Source organism: Coturnix japonica, chromosome 4 (genome assembly GCF_054131305.1).
Source record: "Coturnix japonica strain WE chromosome 4, WE-NBRP24, whole genome shotgun sequence".
NCBI classification, from domain to species: domain Eukaryota; kingdom Metazoa; phylum Chordata; class Aves; order Galliformes; family Phasianidae; genus Coturnix; species Coturnix japonica.
The window spans coordinates 20,171,145-20,197,953 of NC_140666.1; the positions used below are offsets into that span (position 1 = coordinate 20,171,145).

Consider the following 26,809-nt stretch of genomic DNA (forward strand, 5'->3'; position numbering starts at 1 on the left):
ATGTAAGGGATTCCCACAGAAGCTGGAAAAGATCCCACATTACTGTCTCAGAAATACCTATTGAAAATGACATTAGAAAAAGCGAAGTTCCTTGGAAGTCATCTTTGTTTTTTCCCCCTTGGGATATAACAACTCAAAGGCGGCTATAGTGTTTGAGCAGGAACAAATTGAGTGGTCAGTTGCAGGTTTTGTTTCTTATCAGTTTTATTTCCTACAGGATGGGACCATGAAATGAAACTGACTGGAAACTCAATAGAACTAAGGCCACGATGCCAAAATGATTACTAAAGGAGCAATCCCAGTTCCATCTGGATTAGATGTACACCCCCAACTATGTATTTTCTTATTGAATTAGAGCATAAAACATGGAAGTATGCCATGATTTTGCTGTAGGTTTGGATTTTTTTTTTTTCCCCAGTACTGCAAAGTTCTCAATGCAAATATATTTTCTGGTATAATCCCTACAATACACTGACCTATCTACATATGATGAACAGATCTTTTCCTGTAGGTAGATTCCAGGGTTTGCAGAAGAGAGAAAGATCCTGTGGTTCCGTATGTCTGCTTTCTTTATTTGGCAGCCATCTCTGAAACAGGCAAAAAATCATTCTGATGTAAAACATCAGTAATTCAGGGAGCAGATGATCAGTGCACAGTCGATCCATTTTATCACGGAGAGCTTTGTGCTGCCAATTGATAAGCCACTGAGTGTCAGCATTGGCAATCGGTAAATCAGCGGGACATCCATCAGAGAACTCCGATGATGGACCTTAAAGAACTGAAGAAGCGGGTGGTGATGTGACTACAACAGTGACTTATGCATGAACATGAAGCAAATATTTGCTCCCGAACTTTTCTGAAGCGGTCTCAGAGTATTTTTTTAACAGTATTTTATGGCATTTGTTTATGACAAACAAATTGTGTTTATCTCTTTCTTTTCCCCTCAGTAATATAGTTTGAGTAACCAGCTGAAAGTGTAGCACGTTATCAAATGGACAGCACCAGAGGAATGGAAAATACTGTTTTACTTCCTACTCTTCTGGCAGTTTGCTGGGAGATGAACGTCCAGTGATGTGCAGAGATGGCAGCTGAGTTCTGCTGATCCGTGGTTTATTTCAGCAGTAAAATCTTGTAGCAGAGGTCTGGGGCAGATGACTGGGGTCAAGCACCTCCACACCCTCCGCAGTGAGACTGGATGGAGATGATACACGGCTCACCTCACAGGGTCCATCAGATGCAGAACAAGCATCTGAAGTTTTTCAAAACCACTTATTAGATTTCAGTGCCCATTTGACATTAATAACAATTAATGGCTTGTGTGCGCATATCTCCTTGTCAGCCTCGAAAAGAAAACAGGATCAGGGTAACACTGTATTTCAAAGACACTGTAAGGGAAAATATATTTGCATTGAGAACTTTGCAGCAATAAGGAAAAACTCCCAAGCCTATATAAAAATCTTGGTGTAGTTCTTTTTCTCTAGAAATGTATTAAAATAATTTATTCACAGTATAGATAAGTAATAATCCAAACGCAGTGAGGTGAGAAAAATCAAAATCTCTTGGGAGCTTCTAAACCTGAAGCAAAAACCAACAACAACAAAACCAAACCAAAAAACCCCACTGAAATCCTTCTATATTCCAAGTTTTAGCAGAGCCAGGTACTGAGCCAGCAAATGAATCCCATTTACACTAATATACCAGCCCAAAATAAACCTGAAAGGAAATCTAAGGTTAGAACAATTCCTAGCAGTCTAACTTGTGTGGGGAAAGTGTGGCTTTTATCTGAGCAGATGTGGTATATTCCTGTTATACGGATAGCAATGCCAAGCAAAATAACATAGGGATGTTAAGAAGCCTCAAAACCATTTCAAAAGATACTGCAAACGTTAGGAAAACTGGGCTTTGTCAATTTAACTCAATATCATGATTTTCAAGCAGTAGTGCTGATATAATAAACCTTCAGTTGGTAAGACAGCTGATCTTGTCTTTCACAATATTTTGACTGAGAAAGAGGAACAATGTAAGTCATATGACAAGTATTAATTGGACTGAAAACTAACCGACAGGTCTCGGGAGTGCAATTGTAAGCAGATTCATCACTGAGCACAGCACAGTTTCCTTGCTATCAGTTCTTGACCCCGCGCCGCTTAATGTGTAATCAGTGACCTAAACAGCATAAAATCATTACTGGTGGTTTGCAGGCAAGCCAAAGTTTGGGGCAGGTCACTGATACAAAACCTAATCTGGATCACTTAATGAGCTAAGCTTAAGCACACAACATGTTTTTAAATGCCACCAGATATAAAGGCATTTGCTTAAGAATAGAGTGGCAGCTGAACTGCAGGACAGGAGATAAAGTCCTAGAAAACTGTGATTCACAAGGGGAATAATCAGCTGTGATAAGAGGTTCTAACACTTCCCTGGAAGCCGAAAGCAGGGACATCAAGGAAGATGACAGAGGTTTGTCCCTCAGTCCTCTCACCTCCGTTTTTAGATGTAGGCAGAGTAGGCTGCAGCTTTTCAACACTTTGTTTCACCTCATCAGCATGAGCCGTAGCTGCTCTGAGCCACACAAGGTGTGGGGCATTCAGCATTTGCAACCCCTACCCCCTCCAAAACACCTACCAGAACAGCTCTATTGCTGGGCCTTTTGCCCTAACTCTGTGCTGTATGAACAGTATCAGCTGCTAAGATGTATAAGCATGTTATGATGCAAGAGTAGCTCCAAATAACACCAGCTTATTGCTGCCCCTTGGCATTTTGAAAGCACTGGGTGACTGCTGGGTTTTAACCGTTTATTCGGGGAATAAGGCAGGTTTTATGTTTCTATTTGCATTGATAAGTTAAAATCGAGGGTTTTTAAACTGCTTTTTTTTCTCTCTCTTTTTTCCCCCACAGTATTTTACTTATTGCCCTTAGGAGAAAAATGGGAAGATGACGAAAGGGGAAACACAGGACAGGGCAAAGGAGAAGAGAAATCTTTCACAGTTTTTTTTCCTATTGGGTGTTGTTGGCCCCCTCTCATTTACATCAAACCAACTGTTGTGGTGGTCCCCCACCACTCCTTATATTTGGATGGTATTTTTGACATCTCATGTGTCTCCTGAGTGTAAGTGGGTGCCTCTTGGTACTGCCATCTGGTTAATCACTCGAGTAGCAGGGGGTCCCACAAAGAGCTGATGCCTCTTCCTTTTTGCAGCTGTTTCAACAGCAAATGATAATTCCTCTCGCAATGTTTTGCTCTTTCTGAGAATTTAAAAATAACTTGCCTAATGAAGCAGCGCTGAGCAGCTCATGTGTCCAGACAGATAGCGGTGAAATGCTTTGGTTTAAAATGCAAAGTCGTCTGTGGCGGCAGCGCCTTTGAACAAGTTCCCCAAGGCCATTTTACAAATAATCCCAAGCCCAGCTGAAATTGATGCAGAAAGAAATTCAGAGAGTTGCAGGAGAATCATGTTGGAGGGCCTGGGACTGGGGAGGACAGTCCTGGATGAGCAGTTATTAGGCCCATCCTCTGATACCCCATTAGCAGAGCTGCCTAATTACTGTGTTGAGGTACAGTGTTTTGTAGCAGGGTCATTTGGAACGTGAAAGAAAAGCGTTACTTGTTCTGAACATTTCATGTTCCAAGACTGGGGACAGAACCCCCTCCCCTGCCCACTCCTCACTTTTTTAGCTGCTTGAATTGATTTTCAACATATTGTTTCCTTGTTCATCAGAATCAAATAATTTACAGCGCGAGTCCTTGTGGTTTCAGGCTTACTTCTGTGGGTGCCATAACGCTTGTTAGAGAGCATATGTTATTCTTTCTAGTGTATCAATGATATAATCCTTTCCCCTCCCCCCCCCCTTTTTTTTTCTCCAGCTAGTTGAATGATTATTACATTCTTCAAACCAATTCTCATTTCTCTTTAATTGCTTCTGATGCCCTTGGCCCTGCTGTGCAGTGAGTTACAAGAGGAGATCATTGATCCTGAAGGCTGGTGGATTTATCTGGGCCAGAGAGGATTTGGGAAGCAGTTGCCAAACAAATTTTCCAGGCACAAACTCATGCTACTGCCTATGAGAGCCTGCAAGATCTATATGATGAGCAGTATGTCTGCATGTTTTTATTGAGTTTTCTTTAGGAAATGCCTGCTCTAGAGGGCAATTTGTCATTCCTTCGAATCTTGTGTCAAATATTCTCTAGTATAAAAGATTAACTGAAGCCAAAACAGAAGGGTTGTGTGTTTCTTCGACTTTGTGATCGTAAAAATAACACAAAGCAAAGGGAGTCGAGGGACTTCTGTCACTGGGATGCAACTGTTCAAAGATCGGGAGTTTTCTCCCTCTGCACAGAGTAATGAATCACCATTACCTCAGCCTGGACCTCTGAGGACGCTGTTCATAGCTACTGCCCAGGCACCGAGCGTCACAGCGACTTCATGTGCAAATTCTTTATGCACGAGCACACACATCTGTGCAAGGTCGAGGCTTCTCTCTGCAGGCTTACAAATTATGGTGCAGCTCCTTAGGACAAATGGAGGTCCAGCTCACAGGGAGATTTTCCATTAGCAGCTGCAGCTGACCTTTTGTCTCCTCAGGAGGGAGAAATCCCAGAAGCTATGTCTGCACTGTGGCCTCCAGCAGCTGCTGATCACCACTGCTGATCTTTGCCCCTGGCAGCCGACTCAACATACCACTGCTGTAGCTGTTGCCTACCATCAAAACGTACCCCTTATCTCTCAGCCTGCAGTTCGTGCTCTGTCTCTTTATTGTCCTCATGTAATCATCAGACATTTCTTGGTTTCATCATGATAAATACCAGACTGTTGAATCTTTAGGGCTGCCAAGAAACGCATCTCAGCATAGCACAAATAGAGCTGCTTTTTTTTCTTTCTTTCTTTTTTTTTTTAATTCCTTCCTTTAGTTTAACATTTATTCCTGATATTGTTGTCCCTAGATGGATAAATGCAGCTGCATCTTGCTAGCACGTTACTCCAAATACATTAGATGAAAGAATAAATAACATGATGCACCAAAGGCTATGAAGACTAACTATATTATATAGAGATAATCATGTAAAGGGTGTGATAATATGCTATTCATTATACAGGTGCACAGCAGATTGAAATTAGATTGACTCGTCTGTTGGTCTTGCACCTTGCACTGCTGAGAATTGGCAGAGATTTTCCTCTGTACCAGCAGTGCACTGAAATAGGAGCATGTCAATCACAGCCCTGCATTCCAGATAAGGGTTTTATGATCACACTACAGCGCACGATGTAAGGCATGAGAGATCCTGGTCGTCACCACTTTGGTAAAACATCTGAAGATGTCTTTTCTATCTCCAAATTTCTAAATGCCACGGGCTTCTCTTTTCCCTCTTCTCAAAGAAGATAGGAGATGTGCACCGTGCAAGAAGATAAGAAACACACGGCACCTGACAGACGAGTTGGTAAGTCAGGCATTACTCAAGTTATTTGCTCTAGATCATCATCTGAAGGAGCATCCAGCGATGCTGAGTGACTCCCTGAAGTGGGGATGCTCTGATAGACAAAACCAACTCCCACAGATGATTGCTGTTTGCCGCTGCAACAACTTGTGCTGCAATTTCAGACAGCAGGACAGACAGTGCTCAGTCAAGCTCAGTTTCCTCTTTTCCTTGATTCCAGTCCCTGCTTTGCCAGCCTGCAGTCACCGTTCCCAAGCCAGTTCTGCCACACAACCTACCTATAACAATTCTTGTGCTCCTGAGAACACGTTCCTCAGATACTTTTCACTGCTGTCTGCAGCTGCATTTATAACCATCCACTCCAATTGTTATTTCCACTGAAAGGCTAGAAGCCTAATCTTGCATAATCACACTGTCTAGAAGATCTCTAAGTGAATTTTAATGGTAAATGGAAAAAACAGTGCAGGTATATACAGGAATTAGAAATAGCTCTTATATTCATGTGGGGAAAAAAAAAGTAACAAAAAAAAAGTGATGCATAATGCAACAGAAACTCACTTATGCTTGTCTCTCTGTAGCACAGAGGCCATGCCCAGGATCAATCACGCTGTCCTTTGGCTGCTGGGGGAGCCTTGGGATGGGTCGCCCCAGCAAGGGCTTCTGAGCCCTTCTGGCTCTGGTGGTCCTTCCCTCTCCAGGTGTCAAATTGCTCCCCCTAATGCATGTTAAGACAGCTCAATATATGAACTTTAAAAGGAAAATCAAGTCAACCTCACACGACTTAAGGTATCTCATTGTACAAGAGACAGAAAGACTTTGATTTTAACACACCATTTCTTCCACTGAGTTGCATTCATGCGCACTGCAGGATAGGAAACCCAACAGTAAAGCAAAGGATGATCTAAGGCCTGGGTTCAATTTTGTCATGAAAAGCTGCACTTCCCCTCAAGAACATCCCTACAACCCAGAGGAGCAGGAAATGATCCTCTTTCCTAACAGTGTGTATGAAATGAGTTGTTAACCAGAGTCTGATCTCCTGTTCTTAAGCCATTTCCAGGGGCCATATTCAGCCACAATGCTGAACACCTCTGCAGCTATAGACAGTTCCTGTGCTGACCACACAGCCCAGCTATCCCAGCCCAGCTACGAAGCCAAGACCGTCCTGAGATTGTTTCTGTGAGGCAGTATTGAATGCATGGCACCTTTGATCTCCATCTCGAGTACCTGTAGAGAAAACATATCCTTTCATTCTTCCACAGGAAGAAGTTGTGGGTAACATACATCTCAGCTTGTTTGTTGATTGCTGCCAGCAAAAAGACAGAGGCATTGCCATAGGAGGATTCCATATGGCATGAAACCTGTCTATGTCCTTAAATGTAGGGATGGAGACACTCTTGAGCAGAGCTGGAAAACATCAGTGTGTAGCAGAAAGCAATGGGTTCGATGAGACCCCAATTTTCAGCTGTTGTCCCAGGACTTGGGATGATGATTCCTGACTGGCACTCATGGAGAAGATTGGGAAGAAGGGATTGAGGTTGCTCAGGAGTAGCATAGGATGGCAGACAAGAAATGTTTGCCTTGATAGTGGGGAACAGAGGCTGTGGGAAGGCAGGCTGGGGTAGGAGGAAGAGCACAGGTGCTCCTTTCTTTTGGAAGGAACCAGAAAGATGCTGTGCAGAGACAGAAGTACAGAAGGAGGGGGGTGTTTGAGATGTAGTTTTATAGGTGGTAAGAGAGAAAAATTGAGGGGTTATGCAATGAAATAGACAGCTACTACATCTTCCCTCGCATCATTTACTGTGTAACTTCAGCTAGGAACAGTACAATGACAAAAAGCCAAAGAAGCAAAAAGGCAAAGAAGCAACATGGATGTTTCACTGCATGTGGCAGTAAATCAGTGACTCCTTTAGTTCAGACTGCTATCGCTGTTGTGCATTTAAATTCTATGCGCTTTCCAGGCATGCAATAAAATACATGTCACAGCAGATAACTCAGACCTATGCGTATTCAGAGCTTTGGAGCATCCCAAGCCATCAGCAGTGAAGGAAAGCAGAATTGAAGATTCAGCCCCACAGCAAGGTGGTCCCAGTGCTGATGGCAACAAGCTGCTCTATGGCCACCGATGTTCCTGCAGAAGCAGAAGACAGGCTGCTTGCTGGTGTCAAACCTGTTGAAGCTCTGTGTCTCTGGAATCCCCTTTTTCCCCCAATTAGGAGAAATTTATCAGGGAATTCAAAAGCCATGGAAGTGACCCCAAAGGCAGCCTGATGATGCAAATTGCTGGAGCTCTCTTTCCTTAGGAAATCAGCTTAAAACACTAATGACTGGAGAAACGGCTTCACAGCCCATTATTTGGTGGCCATTTACATTTCAAGGTCTCTATCTCCAGTGAGAGAGCATGTGTGAATCCTTCCTTTCTCGTAATTAAAGCTTATGAGCTGGAGACTCATTTTTAAAGTGCCTTGTTCTATTGATCTGTAATGCCACTTTAGAGGTGAAAACTAATTATATTAGATTTTAATCAACTCAGATTTGGTCATGGATAATGCTTTCAGCTGGAGGAATCAAGTTAACTGTCTCTTGCATTTTCCTATTTACATTTTAACTGCATTGTGCAAGAATAACCCAGCATTTTCATTCCGGAGGAATTAGTCACTTTCTGTATGTAGAAATCATCAACATGGAGTAATCTCACACATATTCAGCCAAACAGGTAAGCACATACTGAAGTCTACAATTAAAATCCTTAATTAAATCCCTAAATTAAGCACATACTTAAATGCTCTGCTAAAGAGCGAGATAATCTCTAACATGCTTAAGATAAAGTGCACGTTTAAGTGTTTCATTGAATCAGTGCAACACAAAGTAGGTTTGTGAAGCAATGCTGCTGTAGGTGTCACCCCCACTGAAACACCTGCAACTTGTCTGTGGAAGACTGCGTACCTTTATCAACACCAACTCCATGTGGCCAGCACTGGCTGTTCCCTCCTGCAGTTTGGGACCTGTAAAATCCTGTGTGGTTGTGGCTGGGTTGGAGGAGGTTTGGGGTCTGGCAGGTAGTCCCTGCAGAGCCAGAACCAGCCTCTGACAGCTTCCCTCCTTGCCTCCAGGAGGCTGACATGAAACCAATCTTATCTCCTGTAATTGCTACAGCACACACTGCCAGATTCCAGTGCTGCTCTATGTGCAGAGGGGAGCATATTCCCACTTCCTAGCTCATCAGTGCTGCATGCTGGTAAACACACTAATTGTTTGGGTTTTTATCATGTGTTCTTGCTTTAAGCATTAGGCTTTGGAGGCGGGACTGCTGGAAACAAGCTGCAAAAGCCCGTTTGGGTACAGCTGTGTGTGAAACTGGCCTTTAAAAATGTGCTTTGCCCCTCAGGTGCTCAATGGGTTTATAACTTTATTTCTTCTGTTTACACTGCAAGTACTTTGGTAGAACCCACCTCTCCCATTAGAGCATAGCAGGGGAACTCTAAAGAGGAACAGAGGAATTGACTTCAAGGAGCAGCCTAAGTATTGTCAGCTTCAGATATTGGTGGGAGGCAGTGAGGCTCCCACAGGTGCTGCCCCATGTAGGCAGGAGGAACTGCAGCTGTGGGAAAGGCCAAGAAATAGGATGTTTCCTAAGAAATATGATTCCATTGGGAACCAAGGGTCAGAAAGAACTTTAGGACTGGGGCTGAAGGAAGCACTAGGGAAGTCAGAACAATGCTTTTAATTCCAGCGAGTAGTTCAATCTGGCTGTGCAGCATTTTGTGGGTGTTTGCTGTGCTTGGCAGCATCGCAGCACATCCCATCCCTGTGACTTTCCCTTGTGGGGTGACCGTTCCATGCCCACAGTGTGAGCCCAAGTCTAGCAGCCACACTGGCACTGCCAGCCATAAATCATAATCTAAAACTCTGAGTCACCTTGACCTGACACTGCTCAGGATTTGGAAAGCATTTGCATTCTCTTACACCTTGATGTCATTAACACTGACAGGCACGTTGCTGCATGCACAATGTTCTGATTTCTGTGCAGGACTTGTACTTGTGCTGGAACTATCTCCAGGGTGGTAACACCTGTCCCTCTCAGACCAGGAGCCCCACCACCTTGCACTTACCAGAGAACAGAGACCAGCCAGCAGTCCCGACTCACCACTTTGCATCTGGTACCACGCAACATAGGAAACATCAAAATCTTGTACCATCACTTGGGGCTGCACTTCAGAGGCAGTGCTTGTCTGTGGCTGTCCGTGAATCCAGGCAGCTGTTTGCTCGTAGAGGTGCCACGTCTGTTTTCTGAGGGTAGCTTCTCATTCCCTTGGCGACAGACCCAGGAACCCGGTGAGCGCTCACTGCCCACGGCACCATACCCAGCACAAAAGGCCTCAGAGAAGTGGAGAAGTAAAAGCCATCCAAACATATTTTCCCCATGTCTTCCCGTCCTCTATTGCACCCCTGTTTCCAACGTGGCTTCAAGTAATTAATGTGAGACCAATTAAACCAAAGGGCCGAAACCACGAGTGCGTGTGCGGCTTGCAGTAGGACAGCTGCTCATTTATTTCTGAGGGCAGCAATTTGTTTAAAGAAGCAATTCCTAATATTCAGTAAACGGCAGTTTTAATTTCTCCTCCATACATGACCTTAAAATGAGATTTTAATTGCTTTGTGTTTTTTTTTATTATTATTATTTATTCCATAAACAATATAACAAAACTCAGCAAGTTAACAATATGACGTTTGCACCATACAGAGTCAGTCACAAATATTTAAAACCTTTGCAACAAGAACAACAAAACCCAAAATATTACAAGAATAATTTACAAGAGGATCTATAAAACAGCAAAGCGCTCACAAATTTTCCAGTTTCCTTTACACAATATCACTACACTCTTTCACAACATTTCTTTTTATTACAAAATCTCCAACAAAAAGTTTTAAGTTTTTTTTTCTTTGTATTTTGGTTTTTAAAACCAGAAACTTTTAAGTATACATCCTTTTATTAACACCCGGAGGTGCAAAAAAAGGGAAACCTCACACATACAAACACTTCACAGCACTTTCCTAAGAAAAATATACACTTACAAAATATTTTACAAATTGGCACACTTAAAAATATACAAGATTTTGTAGGCGTCTTAGAGTGATCCTTAAGAATTATACTTCAATTGACTCTACAGAATATTTATAAAGCTTATTCTAAAAGAAAAAAGGCAAATCATTTCCAAACATGTTAAAATTGCAGTGTAAAATGTTAAACGGAAATGGATATGTTACATTCATAAAAAGGGCCATTTCATATCTCTTAAATGCTCGAGGGGGATAAAAGTTTTCTTTAGCACCATAAAACAGTAGCAACTTACTCGCGAGGTGCCTCTAGTTCTATGGAAGTTAACTCAAGGAGCAGTACATTCAAATCTCTGTAGGCAGCAGTCAGAACAGCCGCAGCCGGCGCTGTGGGATGTGAAACAGAGCATCTCCTTCAATTCCTACCCTGCTTCCCACGGGGAGTAAAAGACAAAAGGAGTTTAACCAGAATCCTTTTTTTTTTTCTTTTTTTTTTCTTTTTTTTCTTTTTTTCCTTTTTCTATTTTATTTTAAAGTCTTCCCTTTGTGCTTTTGAAACATACGTGGTTTGTGGGGTGGTTTTTTATTTCCCTATCTATCGAAGGGTAGCGGTGAATACAAATTCTATTTCTTGTTTCCTTTTGCACCAAGTGTTCAAAGGCTCAGTAAACGTGTCTGGCAACCCAAGTATCCTGTGGGATGGAGGACATCCTCCTTTTCTAGATCTGAATTCCCTTAGATGGCTCTTACTCCACTGTCATTAGTGTCACTTGTTTACCTGAGAAACAGATTTGAAAAGCCTTGCTTCTACCACAGACATTGTACTTTGTTTATTCTATATATTCTTCTTTTTTGCATTATTTTACACGCTGAAGAGACAAAGAGGCACATTCTCAAATAGATGTCAGCGCCTTGAACCATGCAACTGCCGCTGGACTCTGGGAGCTGCACAGGCAAAGTCCAACACACCGAGTTGAGAAAGTAAGACCAAGGGCCTGATCCTGCACCGACTGAAGTCCATACACCTGATCCTTTTCTCACTTACACTGACTTCCATGGAGTTTTCTCTTGGCTCACGCCAGAGCAGACTGCAGTCCAGGAAAGCACTCGGGTGAGCAGTGGCCGCTTGCTGCAGGTGCTTCTTGCCCAAGTGCTTTGCTAGACTGGGACCTCACGGAAGGAATAACATGGTCCAACAGGCATGGGATTAAAACTCTTTGAATGCCTTGATTTTATTTCCCGGCTCATTTGAGCTGTAATGCCAAAAAAATAACAGTGCTCTCGATTGTTTTTTAAAGAAACAGCTGCACAGCAACTGCTGCACAAGCGACTGAACTTGGCTTTCCTCTCCATGCAGGCTGGGCTCAGCAGGACAGAACCGTGCGGCATGGCTCACCTCCCTCCACCAGATTACCTTGCTAAACCTGGTCTGTAATTCACAACTCTCCGTGTTTCAAGAAAACCTCTAATGCTTAGAAATTAAAAACAAAAAGCGAGATGTAAACCTGTTGTTGTTTTTTTTTGTTTTTAAATGATTATTTGAATCCCCATTGTTGATATTTTTCTATTTACAAAACCTCTATATGCAAGTACCTCCAGCAAAACTGTGGCTATCAAGGGTGAACTGGCTGCTGTCAGCTTGCTGTAGGGTTTCTCATGGAAGGACACTGTCCTTGCTATGTATTCCTCAAAGGAGAATGGTTGCTTTCTCTGTCCTGTGGGAGATGCATGCTCTAATAAGGTTTGTGTTAAACTGCCCCAGCTTGGTCTCAGCCCACTTTTACAGTCAGTTTTTGTAAGCAGACACTTTCTTTCTAATTTTCCTATTGATTATAGTTTGCCCAGCTGCTGTGGTCCAGCACAGCACAGTTCGAGAGCAAAGCAGTACATATCATGGTCCCTTTACACGATGCCTCTACAGCAGGGGTGGAACAAGATCAAGGAGAATAGACATCCTAAGGGATGATGCAGAATGAACATCTTTGTGTAGCTTGAATTAATCACCCTGAGCAGCCAGGAGCCTGACAAAAGATGGCTGGAAGTGCATGGGGATCAGATAAGACAACAGATTTTGGATGGGAAAGCCAAAGTGAACGTGGGGAACCTGAGGGGCGCATGGAAAGAGAGTGGAGGACAGTTGGGACAAATATCCCATGGCTGCAAGCAGCACGTGGAGAAATGAAAATTGAACAGTCCCAACAAAGGCAAAGGGAAAAACTCAAGTTCTATGACAAGGAATGAAGCAAAGGTGGAAGTGATTAAAATCTTGAGGTAGTGATAGGCAGGTGGAGATCAAAACCAAAAGGGGGAAGGACAAATGTTTGGCTCGAAGGCAATTGCCCAGATTTGGTAATTTTGGAGCACACTGATGGGGTTATAACTTTCAGACACTGAGAAGGGCTCATGTCATTTTGAGTCATCAGGGGTCTCGAAAATGTCCATGGTCAGAGATTTTGCTGGGGATGTGAGATGGCAACCAAAGATGGCAAAGAAATTGGAACAAAAGGAGTGAGGGGAGAGCAGCAAGGAAGGCAGCAGGCATTTGTAACTAACACTGTCCTGAAATGTCTGGCAGCTGTGTTATTCCTTGATTTTTCATATTTTGGGGCACCTCTCTTAAGAATAAATGCTGAGGGAGATGGGCTTGTTCACCTTGGAGAAGAGAAGGCTCCAGGGAGACCTCACTGTGGCCTTCCAGTACTTAAATGGAGCTTATAAACAGGAGGGAGACCAACTTTTTACAGTCTGATAGAGAAAGGACAAGGGGGAATAGTTTTAAACTAAAAGAGGGGGAATTCAGTTTAGATGTGAGAAGGAAATTCTTTACTTGGAGGGCCCTGCCACTGCTGCCCACAGAGCTGTGGGTGCTCCAACCCTGGAGGTGCTCAAGGCCAGGTGGGATGGGGCCCTGAGCAGCCTGAGACGGTGGGGGGCAACCAGCCCATGGCAGGGGGGTGTAGCTGGATGAGCTTTGAGGTCCCTTCCAATCAAAGCTGTTCTGTGATATGCAATAAAATAGCTGATATGTCTTATGACTCATATTCATGCCCTATTGCACATTTCTCAAACGCAATAAATATTGCTACCTGTTCCAGTACAACTGACTTGGTTATGGATCACATAGTTAGAATGTTCATCATGAAGAACACAGTGTGGGCTCAGTGGCCAGTGCTTTCAAAGGATGGTTCTGGATCAAAAAGAAGGGACATACCACACCCTAACTCCAGGCCTGACCTGTCTCCACAGGAGCAGTAGCTGAAATATACCAAAGAATGGAGCCAGGAGCCCTTCACCCTTCAGTGTGCAGGATGAACATGTCAAGGGCTTGGATCCTGAATCACTGTGGATAAAAAAGACAGCTACAGGGGGATGCAGGAGAAAGCACAGTGGCACAGGTAAGCCAAACACCCCAGGCTGGAGCACTAGCATAGTGCTTGTCTCCAAGATCCAGAGCACCTTCCAAACTCCAGAGGCGGGATGGGATTGACATGCACTCCTACCTGCACCAGCTGTTTTTCCATTAAATAAAATGTGATTGCTGTGCTGTGCTCTCTTGTTGAGGGTGACAGAAGACTGGAACAGGCTGTCCAAAGAGACTGTGGGGTCTCCTTATCTAGAGACATTTCAAACCCACTTGGATGTGTTCCTGTGTGACTTGCTCTAGGTGTTCAGGGAGATTGGACTAGATGATCTTTCAAGATCCCTTCCAATCCCTGATATTCTGTGATTCTGTTAATTGCTATCCCTCAAGATCTGAGAATCCGTGACTACTGGAAACACCATGATGCCAGTTTGACACTTTGCAACTCCAAGTGTTCAATGAGAAACAGTCCATGTTTTCACTAAATCAACCCAAATCTTGTGTTCAGTCATTCCTGATGCTTCGGCTTTCAGCATGGGCTTGTACAGAGAACAGAGTCTAGTCCTGTCATGTGTGCAACACCAGCTCTATGCCTGTGAACATGAGAGTGATCTGTCTGGCTGTATTAAGGTTCCACTTCCTCCCCCCTTTCTGCTGTGTGTGTCTGAGTCTCACACCCCTCTGATTCTAACAGCTCCCAGCTAGCAGGTCTCTTGCATATCAAGGTTTCATAAGAAATCAGCAGCAAAATGCACAGGCTCTCAGTTGCACAAGGAAGAGATTATTTGTTTGCTTGCTTTTGTTATTTTCTTGGAGGGCGAGGGTGCAGTGAGTAGGGTTACAAATAAGGCCTTTCAGTAATACATTTAGCATTCAATACTTAATGCTTTCTAACATAGTCCAGTCATGTATGAACCGGCCCTGATCAGTGAGATCACAAATAGTTCTGATTTCTTCCCTACATTATGAATTGAATCAAAAGAAAGGCTCAGAGTTGTGTTTAAACTAATGATTCTGATTTCAATGTTTCAAACTACACTGGCATTGCAAGGTTAGACATTTAGGAAACACCAAAGATATGAAATGAGAGCACTTTTGACAGGCTCTGCATCAAAAATATTTAAGAAACTACTCAAAGTAAAAGTAAACAGCAATAAATGTATGAAACGTATTAGTTCCGTCTTTATAATTACTTTAGAATTTATCCCAGGTTCTTATAAAATATATAAAACTGAGATACAAAGAATTAGCAATGTAACTTTGCATTTCAAATGCTCTTCAGCTACAGGTTTTGCTTTAAGAAAACAGACACTTGAAAAGCAGCTGTTTCATAGTCTCTAGATGCAGACACTCGACTTCCTGTCAAACTTACCTGGAGTGTTTTCTGAACTCCTTCACCATTTCAACTCTCTCCTATAACGAAACTCAGCATTTCACCATCATGTTTTTTTTCTGCTCGTGGTTTTAAAGAGAGGACATTACAGTTTCCCAGCATCAGTTTCAAAGTTCCTTTTTTCCTTTTTTTTTTAACTTTTTTTTTCTTTTTTTTTCCTTTTTTTTTTTTTTCTTTTCTTTTTTTCTTTATGAGCTTTAAACCACAGGGGTGAATCCATGAAATGAGGTAAGTAAATTTGGCACACTTTTAGTTTATGTCCATAAAACTTTTGGTAAGTTGTATAAGTGAGCGATATTGTTTTCATCATGAGTTACAGGTGCTTTCAAAGGGGGTGGTTAGTACTTAATAACTGGAATGTATCTAGTAAAATCAAAAGGCATAGCTGCAGAAAACACTCACAACCCAATGTTGATAGAGAAGTAAAAATATGTACAATACAGTCACTTGTTCATAGTTTGGCACAATTTTTTTTTTGTTGTTGTGGGTAATAGTGCATAAACTACTGTACAACAGTATGACTTTTAAAACAGTCTTTCACAGAGAATACCAAATTAGGTTTGCTTTCAAATAATAAATTCCCACAATTTCAAACTCTTCGTTTCAGCACTTACATCTCAACGTACCACAAGGCATATTTTGAAAGAAACCAACGAAAGAAACAAACGTAAAAAAGAAACATCAAACGTCTTTTTTTGTCTAGAAAAGGGAGTCTCTTCTTCAAATACAGGAAAAACCAAAAATGTTGTTTCTGCTTTAAGAAGAATGGAGTCTGATTCCCTGCAGAAAAACCAAACATTTTATGCCATCTTAGTTAGCTCGTGTGGAGTCACCACGACAGGATCAAATGTGCTAAACTCTGACACAGGAGATGAAGCTTTATGATGCAGGTTAGGAGATAAACAGCAGAGGGGGCTAGAAAGCACTCAAAATTGCCACATGAAGCTCAATTATGAATGAGTTTTCATTTTCAAACTAAAGAGCCTTTAGTTTAGAGATCTTGGCTTTTGGATGCATAACCTCTTTTTTTTGTGTTTTGTTTTTTACAAAATGTTCAAAAAAAAAAAAAAAGTCTTTTCAAAATCATTAAAAAGATCGCGTAATCTTTTTTTTTTCTTTTTTTTTCTTTTCCCCCAATAAATAAGTAATTAAAAACCGAAGAAGCCAAACAGCAGAAAAGAGTAGCCTTGTTAGTGTTTTGTTTTGTTTTTTATAACCCCAGCCAAGCCAGAAAATTGGTCATTCTTTAGGTAGCTTGCAAGTAATAAGTATTTTCATGCATTTAAAAAAAAAGGGGAAAAAAAAAGGAAAAAAAAGAAAAAAAAAGAAAAATAAAGAAAAATAAAGAAAAGAAAAACAAAAACTGTAAAAGGGGAATGTCTTTTTCATGCAACTTTTGCTTTCAGGAAGGAAAAAATGAGGAACAGCGGGCTTAGCAGGTAGTAGGAAAGTTAAAGGGGCATTCCAGCCAGTTTGGTGCAGCATTACCTCAGTTTCTCAAAAGAAGCTGTCACAGGTGGGTCCTTATGGGTCTGTTCACGGTCTGTTCGCTTTATCTTACAGTTCTCATCCCTCAGCGATTTAGAACTTGATTTATGACGGTACAGTTTTTTATGGGTAGGTCCGTTATTGCCTAAAGTGCTCAGGTTACTATAGTTTTTATCAAAAAAGGGAGAGTGAATGTCTGTATTGTACCCAGCTGAACAGTTGGGGCGACCAGGGTCACAGGTGGCTGCTTTGCTGTTTTTACTCGAGCCCTTGTTGTTCGACTTGTGGTTCTTTGCCATTCCCGGTGAGCTGCTGTTCGCCTTCTTCTTAGACTCTTGGGGCGTCCCTGCTAAAATTTTAAGGGTTTTCAGTTTCAGGCTGTTCGACTCGGGTGATCGGAATATGTCTGGCACGCTATTGTGGTTGACAGGTCCCCACAGGGGCTCGATGGAGGCCATCATGAACCTCTGGACGTCTGCCATTCCCGAGGCGATATTGGACAGGATGTTGGAGGGCTCCTCAAATTCCCTCTGGTCATCATCCAGCAGGCCTGTGGTGCTCCCGAGGCTTGTTTCTGACCAGGCTGTGCCACTGTCCTTCCCCAGCGCCCATTCTCCAGCCAGGCCGTTGTGCTTGCCCAACTTGCCAGTGGTTGGGCTGCTGTGCTGAATGCCCTCAGCCAGCCCCTTGGGTGCCGAGGCTGGGTTGGCCAGCTGGCTGATGGCCCTGCTGCCACCCACTTGCACCTTCTCGCTGCTGAGGCTTGCCGTGTTCTTCCCCTTCCTGGTGGATTTGGGCGCCTGCCTAGAGTTCTTCCCTTGCGGCTTATCGGTGCCTTTGTTGGTTTTGGGAGATTTTTTCCTAGTGGTTTTCTGGGAAGAGCTTTGGTTTGTACCCGCATTCTTGCTGGATGAACTTTTCCTCTTAGATTTCGACACTTTGCTATTGGTGCTAATTTGACCAGATGGCTCATTAAATGTTGACAAGCATGGTCTTTTTTCAAGAAGGCTGACAGAATCTTCATCGTTGAACATATGGAACTGAAACTGGTGATTATTTAAAGTAAACCCATTATCTGCCTGCTCCTCGGTCTGCAGGACCCCGCAGTTCCACTTGACCTTCTCAGAGCTGCTCAGAGCAGCCTGGGCACTCTCCGGGAAGCCCTTAAGGGTGCCCAAGGGCTTGGTGTCGGAGCCAGCTATCTGTGGGGAAAGGTTGGGAGTGTCTGGAGGGGACATCTCCGAGAGCGATGACTGGCGGAACTTATCGGGTGTGAAGTTGGAAATGTCTAAAAGGTCCGTGGACTCCTTCAAAGGGGTTATTTCATCTATGCTTTGCTGGATCACTAGCTTGGGACTGCAGTGGGCCAAGAAATCGTCATTAATATCATCGTCGCCATCCTTTTCGCAGGACTTTAAAGAGCTGTAATTGCTAGAACTAACTGACAATGAACCCACTGAATCAAAGCTAATGAGTCTGCCATCATCTGTACTTAGTGTACCTCGCTGGAAATGAAAGCGCCCCTCTCCATTATTAAAATGACACGACTGATAAGAATCATCAGGCTGCACTTGCTGGCTATCCGGTATGTAATTTTTTTGGTAGAGCAGCTTGCTGCTATTCAGATTGACTTGAGGGTAGCCAGAGGCCGGGAGGCCATCAGTGCCTGCTGCACCACCAAACTCGCCTGTCAGCGCTGCAGCATCCTGCAGCTCTCCAGTGAATTCCTGCCGGTTCCCCCCAGCAGCCTTGCTGGCCGGCCACACGCTGCCAAAGGTGCTCTGCTCCATCTCCAGGTGACCAGGAGACTGCTGCAGCTCAGACTCAGACGGTGGGGACAGCACGCAGCTCTGCGATGGCTGCAGAGCAGTGAATGGTTTTTCTGCTGGGATGATGCTGGGGAGTGGGTGCTGCTGCTCGGAGGGATGCTGTGCGAAGTATGAGATGCCGGTGCTGCTCGACAAATCCGAAGCGTCTAACAGTGTCTGCAGATACCCTCCGGGGATCAGGGGTACATTGGTGGTGATATTAGCAGATGGCAGAGGCTTGTCTGAAGAGGAGGTGGATGGAAGGAAAGGAGAATTTTTAGCAATCTTATCCTCATGGCACTCTGGGAGATGGGAGCTGTCTGAAGCACAAGGAACGTTTTCATCCTTCAGATGCTCTGCAGAGTCCTGGTCTCCCAGAGCCGGGCAACCCTCCGCCACGCTGGCAGCAGCTTTGATTTTCTTGCATTTCAACCTGGCTTCACTTTTGAATTTGATCCGGCGGAGCACTTTCCTCTCTGTCCCCTTGTATTCTCGTTCCTGCGATTTGCATTTCACAGCAGCGATGTCCGTGATGTCATTTACGTGTAATCCATTTGCACAGCTGGGGGTGGCAATGGCTAATGCCTGCAGCCCTTTCAGGCCTGCGTCCTCCTTACTGCTGCAAGGCTGCTTGTGATCGGAGGAGCAAGAGCCCAGCTTGTTCACTGACTGCTCAATGGCTTTAATTCTTTGAATCCTGTGCCTGTTTGCTAGCTTGCATTTTCGCTTCCGTGGGTGAGGGAGGAACGAAGCATCTGAACCGTTAAGATAGAAATTCTGCTTGTGGTAGAGAGACGATCTGAGCAAATCCAGCCGGCTCTGCTGCCTCTCCTGCCAGAAGCCCTTCAATGGGGCCAGCTTTTCATATTTACTGAGCAGCTCCTCGTTCAGGGTAACAGTTGTCTCGTTGGCATCCACTTTGCTGAGCTTCACCAGCATATGCTTCTCCCCTTTAAACCTGTTAATGATGATGTACTTGATGATAACAGGGGGCTCCTTGCGAGAGACTTTTCGCCGTTTCTTGGGGCACCACTCGTCATCGTCCTCCTCCTTGGGCCCGTCCGGCAGCCACTCCTTCTTGTCCAGGATCTTCTCGTTCTCAATGGAGTCCACGTCATACAGGTAGTCGTCACTGTATCGCACTTTCCTCTTTGCCCGCAGCCCATAGTTCTGCTGGATGAAGGAGCTGGAGTGGTCCCGGGACAGGTACCGGCTGCAGTCCTTTATATCCCGCAGCACATCATAGGAGGACTCTGTGCACGTGCTGTCATCGCTGAACTCCCCAGAGTCCTCCGTGGAATTCACAGAGTCCAAGAAGTGGCTCCTTTTGGGGCCCACGTACTGCACCACCTCCGTGCTGTTGCAAGATTTATTTAAGGCAGCTTTCTCCTCCTCCTCACCATCCTCTTCCTCGCCGTCCTCCTCCTCATCCCCCCAGATGATGCCTTCCTCAGACTTGAATTGAGAAGGGTCGGCGGCACCACCGGGTCCCCTTTTTAGGGTGCTCCTGCTGTCCCTTTTGGTGCAGTTGCCGAAGACGCTGGGGAAGAAGTTGAACTGGGCATCCTCTTGTAGGGCGGTGGTCTTCTCCCGCACGTTATCCTGGAACGACTCGTATCTGATCTTTAAGGAGCAGACGTCGCTTCCCAAGGTCGAATCGTCATCATCAAACATGTAATTATCCACATCTTCCTCAGAAAACAGATTTACAGAAAGCTCATTTTTGGAGCATAGGTCAAGCAGCTCAATTTTACTTTCACTAATGAAAGATTCAAAATAGCCCCATTCCTGGTTGGGATTTGTTAGTAAGGGTTCCTCACCATTGCATTTGTCTAATAGTAATCCCTCGTAATAATTTTTCTGAGTGGGGTCCTCTGAATCACTGTCAGATTTTTCTGCATCTCTTTTGTCCGCTGCCCTCGATTTATGCATAGGGAAGCTTAAAAGCTGGTCTGAAAGCAGTTGATCCCCATATCTCATGGTTTCTCCTGTGCTCATGCAGTGAATCCCTATATCAGAGACCGAACAGGTGTCATAATCCCTATTTATATCCCCCACTTTCAAGCTTATTCCCGGCTCCGCATCAATGCCGTCCTTTGATTCAATGAAGCAGCCCAGGCAGGTCCTGCTCGGCTGCATCAGGCAGTCTCCGGTCAGGGCGGACATGCCTCCGGGCTCCATCATGCTGAAAGGAGCCTTCTCGCAGTCACCTGGCAGAGACCAGGAGCTCATGCCCTTCGTCACGCAGGACGTGAGGGAGATGGCATGCGCCGAGGAGTCGTCTGAAGTGTGCTCAGGGACATCGGTGAGCCGCAGTGGGGACGGCGGGCTCAACGAGCAGGGCTTCTTTGCAAGCAGGGGTGGCAGCACGCGGTGGCACGCCTGGGTTTCCTTTGGGGCTGCTGTCAGGGCCGGGAAGGCGTCGGTGGTGTCGGCAGCACTGTATGGCCTCTCCTCGCCGTCCGAGGTTCGTGGCTCTGGAACAGTGGGAGGAGAGGAAGGGAGGGAGGAAGGGAGAAAAAGGAGAGTTTACAGACCTCGCAGCCCCATCACCCTGCTCCCCCTCTCCCTGGGTTCAGGGGTGACTCTTCCCCTCTGCAGGGCGGCAGGCTCCTCCCCACAAGATCACGCTCTCAGAGTTAATTAATTTCATGATGTACAAAACCCAAAGAGGTAAACACTCTGCCCCCCACAGCCAGCTGGAAGAGGTACAAGATTATGTTTAAAAAACCGAAACCATCCGTTCTTTCCTCCTAATATACATACCGTTACCTGGATACTGCCTTTCAAATCTGACAAGGTTATTAAAAAACAAAACAACTCTAATAAAAAATGTTCCCATTAACGTTTACAAAATTAATAGAAAAATAAGATTCTTAAAGAAACAAAACACCCTCCCAGCAGTGACTGCAGCTGAAACGCACCTGAGCTGCTCCAGGGTCACAGAGTTAGGGCTGATTTAAATCCAGAAGCCTTCCTGCCACTGTCCGTGCACAAGAGTTTAAAGCAATTATTAGAATTACTGTTGTTTTTGCAAATCTTTCCATTTTACCTAACCTTTAAAATGTCTTTTGCATTATGTAAGGATTATTATTATTATTATTATTATTATTATTATTATTATTATTATTATTATTATTATTAGCCTAAGGATTTTTATTTTCTTTGCCTTACAGTAATCTTTTATGGCAACGTAAGATTATTTACCTGGCTTCTGGCTCAGCAGATGGTGTGACCCTTGAAATGGGAATGTCTTTTCATCCATGAACATGCTCTGATATCTCCATATTGTAAAAATACACAAATATGTGATTCATAATAACCAGAGGTCTCTTGCTACCCTCAGGGTGACTCCCAATGCTCACATCCCAGCACATCTTACCTGTCTGTACATTTCATGGAAAGCTGTGGGCTTGTGGGGAGAGGTCCCACTCTTTGTGGGCAGAGGAGCGCTGGAAAGCATGTGGAGGTGCATGGCCTGGCCCCTCCAGGAAGATGGGACAGCAGCCTCTCCAGCACAGCCAGGACTGGGATGCTCACACAGCTGGGAAGCATGAGAAGGAGCACCTCGCTACACAGTACGGCGCTCCTCTGCTGCACACGTTCCCACCTTTCCCACCGATCCAGCCCCAAAAGTGCCACTAGTTCTGGTCTCCCAGTGGTCTCAGGAATGGAGCCATCACTGATAACATAAGTCAGGACAAGGAAGCTTCAGATCAGGATTGAACAACTTTAAACATGCTAAGCAAACCAAATCAGAAATGCAATGCAATGCCTGTATGCATTCTGAACAGACAGACTTGCTGAAAATTGGTGCTGTTTCCCTCCCTCAGAAAGGGTTAAAAAGCAAAATAAAGCTCATTTCAGGTTCCTCCCACCATTTTTAGATTAGAAATGCAGAGGTGGCATCTTTCTCCTTAAGCAGCAAAACAAATTAACCAATGCACTTCCACCTTACAAGTAAAAGAAAAGAAGAATCAGCTTGGAGCTGAGAGGAAGCATGGAAAATGTGAGGATAAAAGAAGACTATGAATGCTGCAGCACTTGAAGAGAGGGAGAGGTGGAGAGCTGAAATTCAGTCTTACACAGAGATGCTACAATATAAAATATACTGTCTGTAGGTGTGGGGTTTTCTAAGGTTTATACTTGTAGAAGTGAACTTGACTCTTGTGAAATACAAATGCCAAAAGTTGATTTTGTAGAGGTTTTATTGTCCTAAAATCAAGTATGCAATCAATTGAAACTCCAAAGTAAATAACACTCCAAGAAGACTGCTGTTAGAAAACATTGGAACACCAAAAAACCTTTTCAGGTTTAATCAGCTCCTAAAGGAGGCCCATCCCCAAGCATGCATTACAGCAGCCTATAGGCTGCCCTGGATTAAGCCCGGCCAGTGCAATGAGCACTGACTTACAGTGAGGGTGAGATGATTCAAGAAGCAACACCCCTGTGTCATCAACAGGGAGGTGGTGGCATCAGAGTGGCTCGCTGCTTGGGATTTAGCAGCAACTCCTACACAGCAATGTTTAATTAAGATCTGTTTGATTGAATTTCATAGAAGTGGTGTCCATTTCTAGAAATCGCCTCAGTCTTTACTGAGGAGGTACTGTCTACCAGATGAGGGGAGGGGAGCATGGCTAGAAAACCTCTTTGCAGCTCCTGCAACTGCCACAGGCTGGGGCTTCACCTCCTGCCTCCATGTGTGCATCCCTGAATGCGATAGGCTGGCGAAGACAGAGACCTTCAGAACTGCATCATTATGGGAAAGCGCCGGCGTACGCTTCACCTGCCACCAGCACATGCTGTGGGGACCTCAGGGCACCTGTGTGTCTGGAGTTGCTCCAAGTTTTCAGTAATGAATGAGAACAACATTTGCCTCTGTGCATTCTCACTAGAGTAAACCTCACGTTGACAAGACAGAAGGATTTGAACACACACGGCACTGGATAACAGAGTACTAGACACCTTACAGGGACCAATTCAGGTCTGACCTTCCCTGCTAACCCAGCTCTCTTACTTCTGCCCAACCTCCAACTTGCCCTAAATTTGTAGGAACTGAAAATCCTCCATCAAATCTGCCTGAGAGTGGCTTATGTAATTGTGAAGAGAGAGAAAGATTCCCAACAGAGGGGATACATAATCTCATAGGACTTTTTTTTTTCCCTAGGAAACCAAACTAAAATCTATAATTCAAACTGCGTGTGCACAGAAACATTTCCAACCATGCATATGCATGGGCAAAAGCAGTACTTGTTAAGTCCTAAAAAGCTGTACATCCATAGCTGGAGTACAGAAAATACCCATTTACTCTACTGCTCTGCAGCACAGAGATACCTGCAAACCACTAAAATTAAATACATGAAAGGAATTAGAAAAATAAGTTGGCTTGCGAGTTGTCACTGCTCCCTCATGTACTGTAATTAAGTTCCTTACCATTTTCTTTCACCCCATTAATCAGGATAGTTTCTTGGTCTTCTGAGGCACAATCCTGCTCTTGTTGGTCATCCATCAATTTAACCTCTTTCTGTTCATTCCATGCCCCACTGCATCTGGCCAACCTGCACATTTCCAGAAACATAACCACAGTCAGTACAATTCCCAAAATCAGCTCAAGGAACCGTGAATAAAAAATAACAACAATAAAAATAAACACATGACATTACATGCTGCCCTTGCCCTGCTTAAGAGGACAAACGCTCTTTATTTAGGCTATCGTATTTTCACTTTTCCACTCCAAAAGCTGAGTCCAACCTATTCCAGCAGGGTTAAAATGATATATGTCCCCACTTCCTTCCCCAGAGTCCTGCTTTAGAAGGCGGAGTGGTGCTCTATATTTCCACAGCGCCTTTCATGTCACCTGCAATCGCTTTGCAAAAGCAGGTAAGCGTTATTATCCCTATTTGGCAGACGGGTTAGCAGACACACACACACACAGAGGAGGGGACTCGCCCCCGGTCTGACAACAGTGATTCTGTGGCAGAGTTGGAAGAAAAGTTCAGATGTTTCAAGTGATAACAGCTCTCATAAGCTGCCAGATGATAGTACTCTCCTTGTCCAGGCACCGCCAGGCACGAGAAACTTCGTCTAAGGAGCTTTCTGCAATAAGTATCTCCTGCATCATTTTTCACTGAAAACACTTCTTCACCATCAGAACTCCTTCCTCAGATTGCTGCTCTTGTTCCCATGCCACCTGCCAGCACTCACAGATCATGCCATGTTAAAATTCATCTTGGTCCTATTTGCATCCATCATTTCTTGGAGGCACCAAACCCAGGATCAAGATCACAGCCAGGTTCTCTCCATTCCTGAAGATGCCCCACGTTGCAATTGCCGCCTGCCCAAGGAGAGGAACACGGTGCAGCGGAGAGACACAGCTGAGTCCTGGCACAGGCAGCAGGGAACAGCCAGATGAGCAGGACCACACCTCTTCAATCAGAAATCAAAGACCGAATCTGCTTGTAACTTCTGGCAACCTGAACTCAACTTTTGCTCTCTCTCACAACAGGTAATAGATGGAAGCACTGGTTTTTTTTTAAGTCAACATTTGTCAATGCCTTGTCTCCCCACGGTACTCACTGCCCTGAGTTCAGCAGCCAAACTTCATTCATATTCAGATTTACAGTGAAGCCCTCTTAATTAACGTGAAATCTTTACAACCGTCTTAGTAAGCAAAACCTTCACCAAGCTTAAAGATGTTGTGACACCAAGAGTAAGATAAGAATAACAAGCATCAGTAACCCAATTCCTTTGCATATTTAGAAGAATATTTAACTAACCCGCAGAGTTTTACTTCGATGCAAATCCATATTTCAAAGCTCACGACAAGTTGCTGGGCTCCAATAAGCCTTCACTCCCTTGCAGGCACCCTGGGCTGCCACCAACACTGACGAAAGGCAACTGAGCTCAGCTGAGGAGCTCCAAGCTCCAAACCACACACCAGGTATCAGGCAACTTGAAGAAGATTAACTTTTAAGCATGAAAGCTGCTCACTGTTTTCGAGGAATGGTCTATAACATCTTGCCTCCTTCCTAACGTCCTAACGTTGGCCTGTTGAATGGGAGGCTGAAGCACTATGTGGGCCAGTGAGGCTTCTGAGAGTGGCTGTTAATGGCATGAGAAAGCTTTGTGAGAAGGAAAAGCAGAGTTGTTATTTAAGGATATCCAACAGACTGTAATTGGCTCGATGGGTTTTGTACACCTTCATGGTCTCTGAGGTGCGAGAGACCTTCCATGTGAAATGACTGTAGGTGGGTCAGGCTGGAGTCCAGAGTACTTGGCTATGCATGCTCACACATCTCAACCTGCTGCTCACGAGTTCACTTCAAAGCACTTAAAGAGTATTTGTGGATGATCAGACTGGCCTTTACATACCAGCCCTTTCTCACTGTTCACTGTTTAACCTATAGGAATCAGGCTGAAGGACAAGAGACGATCCAGAACTTGCTGCAGAAAGATGAATTCTGCACATCAAGTATCTGCTTAGCAGCAAAATAAGGTGAAGCCTATGGCCACATCTTCTGTCTACCCACATCACTCAGAAGCACAAGCATCATCTCTGCACTGGTTTGCTGACCTGATTTTTTGCCAGGGTTTATCTGTTTATAGCAATTTGGTGTAAAATGCCACAGGTGGCCTGTTTTCAACTGGTAACATAATCATATTAAAATAAGAGCTTGCAATGAATAAAACATAATACAAAAGCAGAAACAATGATTCTCCAATAATGTGGATTTGTCATTTGCAGTGCACAAAAGACCTCCAGAGAGAAAACTAATGTGGACATAAAACACCAGCAGGCTTACAAAGAAGAATCCCAGGCACTGTTAGGAATGCATCATTCTATTGCCACTGGGACTTCTTGAAGGAGACAGGAGCAAGGTCTTACGTGTGCGTTTGCAGATGTGTCCCTGCCTGCTGGCTTCTTGCTGCTGGGTGTGACTGTGGTTCGTGCCGCCCTGGGGCTGCCTGCCAGCTGCGCATGTTGGAAGCGGGATCTGCAAGCAAGATGTGAGGGCAGCTTTGCTTTCTGCCCCTCATCACTTCTCACCAGTGTGTCATAGGCAAACCTCATGGAGACAGCGGGACTCACTGGGCAAAAGCCAAGCTATCAGCAAGCAGGCAGTTGGACAGGCAGAGGCAGAAAAAGACAGCCTATAAGTGGGGAACCTGGGTGATTTTTCATCTCCTTTTGCTATTTTTTGGGATGCAAGTGCACAGGAGGGAAAGAAACGCAGAAGGGAAGTTTCTGGTGCGTGTAATCCGAAGACTGG

General features: G+C 44.4%; 1 protein-coding gene across 1 annotated transcript in view; it reads right to left on the reverse strand.

Moving 5' to 3' along the window:
* Positions 1-14,158: 14,158 nt before the first annotated feature.
* NEXMIF (neurite extension and migration factor) overlaps positions 14,159-26,809 on the reverse strand; it is a 114,007-nt gene continuing 101,356 nt past the window's right edge. The window contains 4 exon segments of the mRNA XM_015860660.3: positions 14,159-15,926; positions 15,929-16,023; positions 16,732-21,016; positions 23,973-24,097. Coding sequence (XP_015716146.2) covers positions 15,847-15,926; positions 15,929-16,023; positions 16,732-21,016; positions 23,973-24,048 — 4,536 coding nt within the window. The 5' untranslated portion in view covers positions 24,049-24,097 and the 3' untranslated portion in view covers positions 14,159-15,846.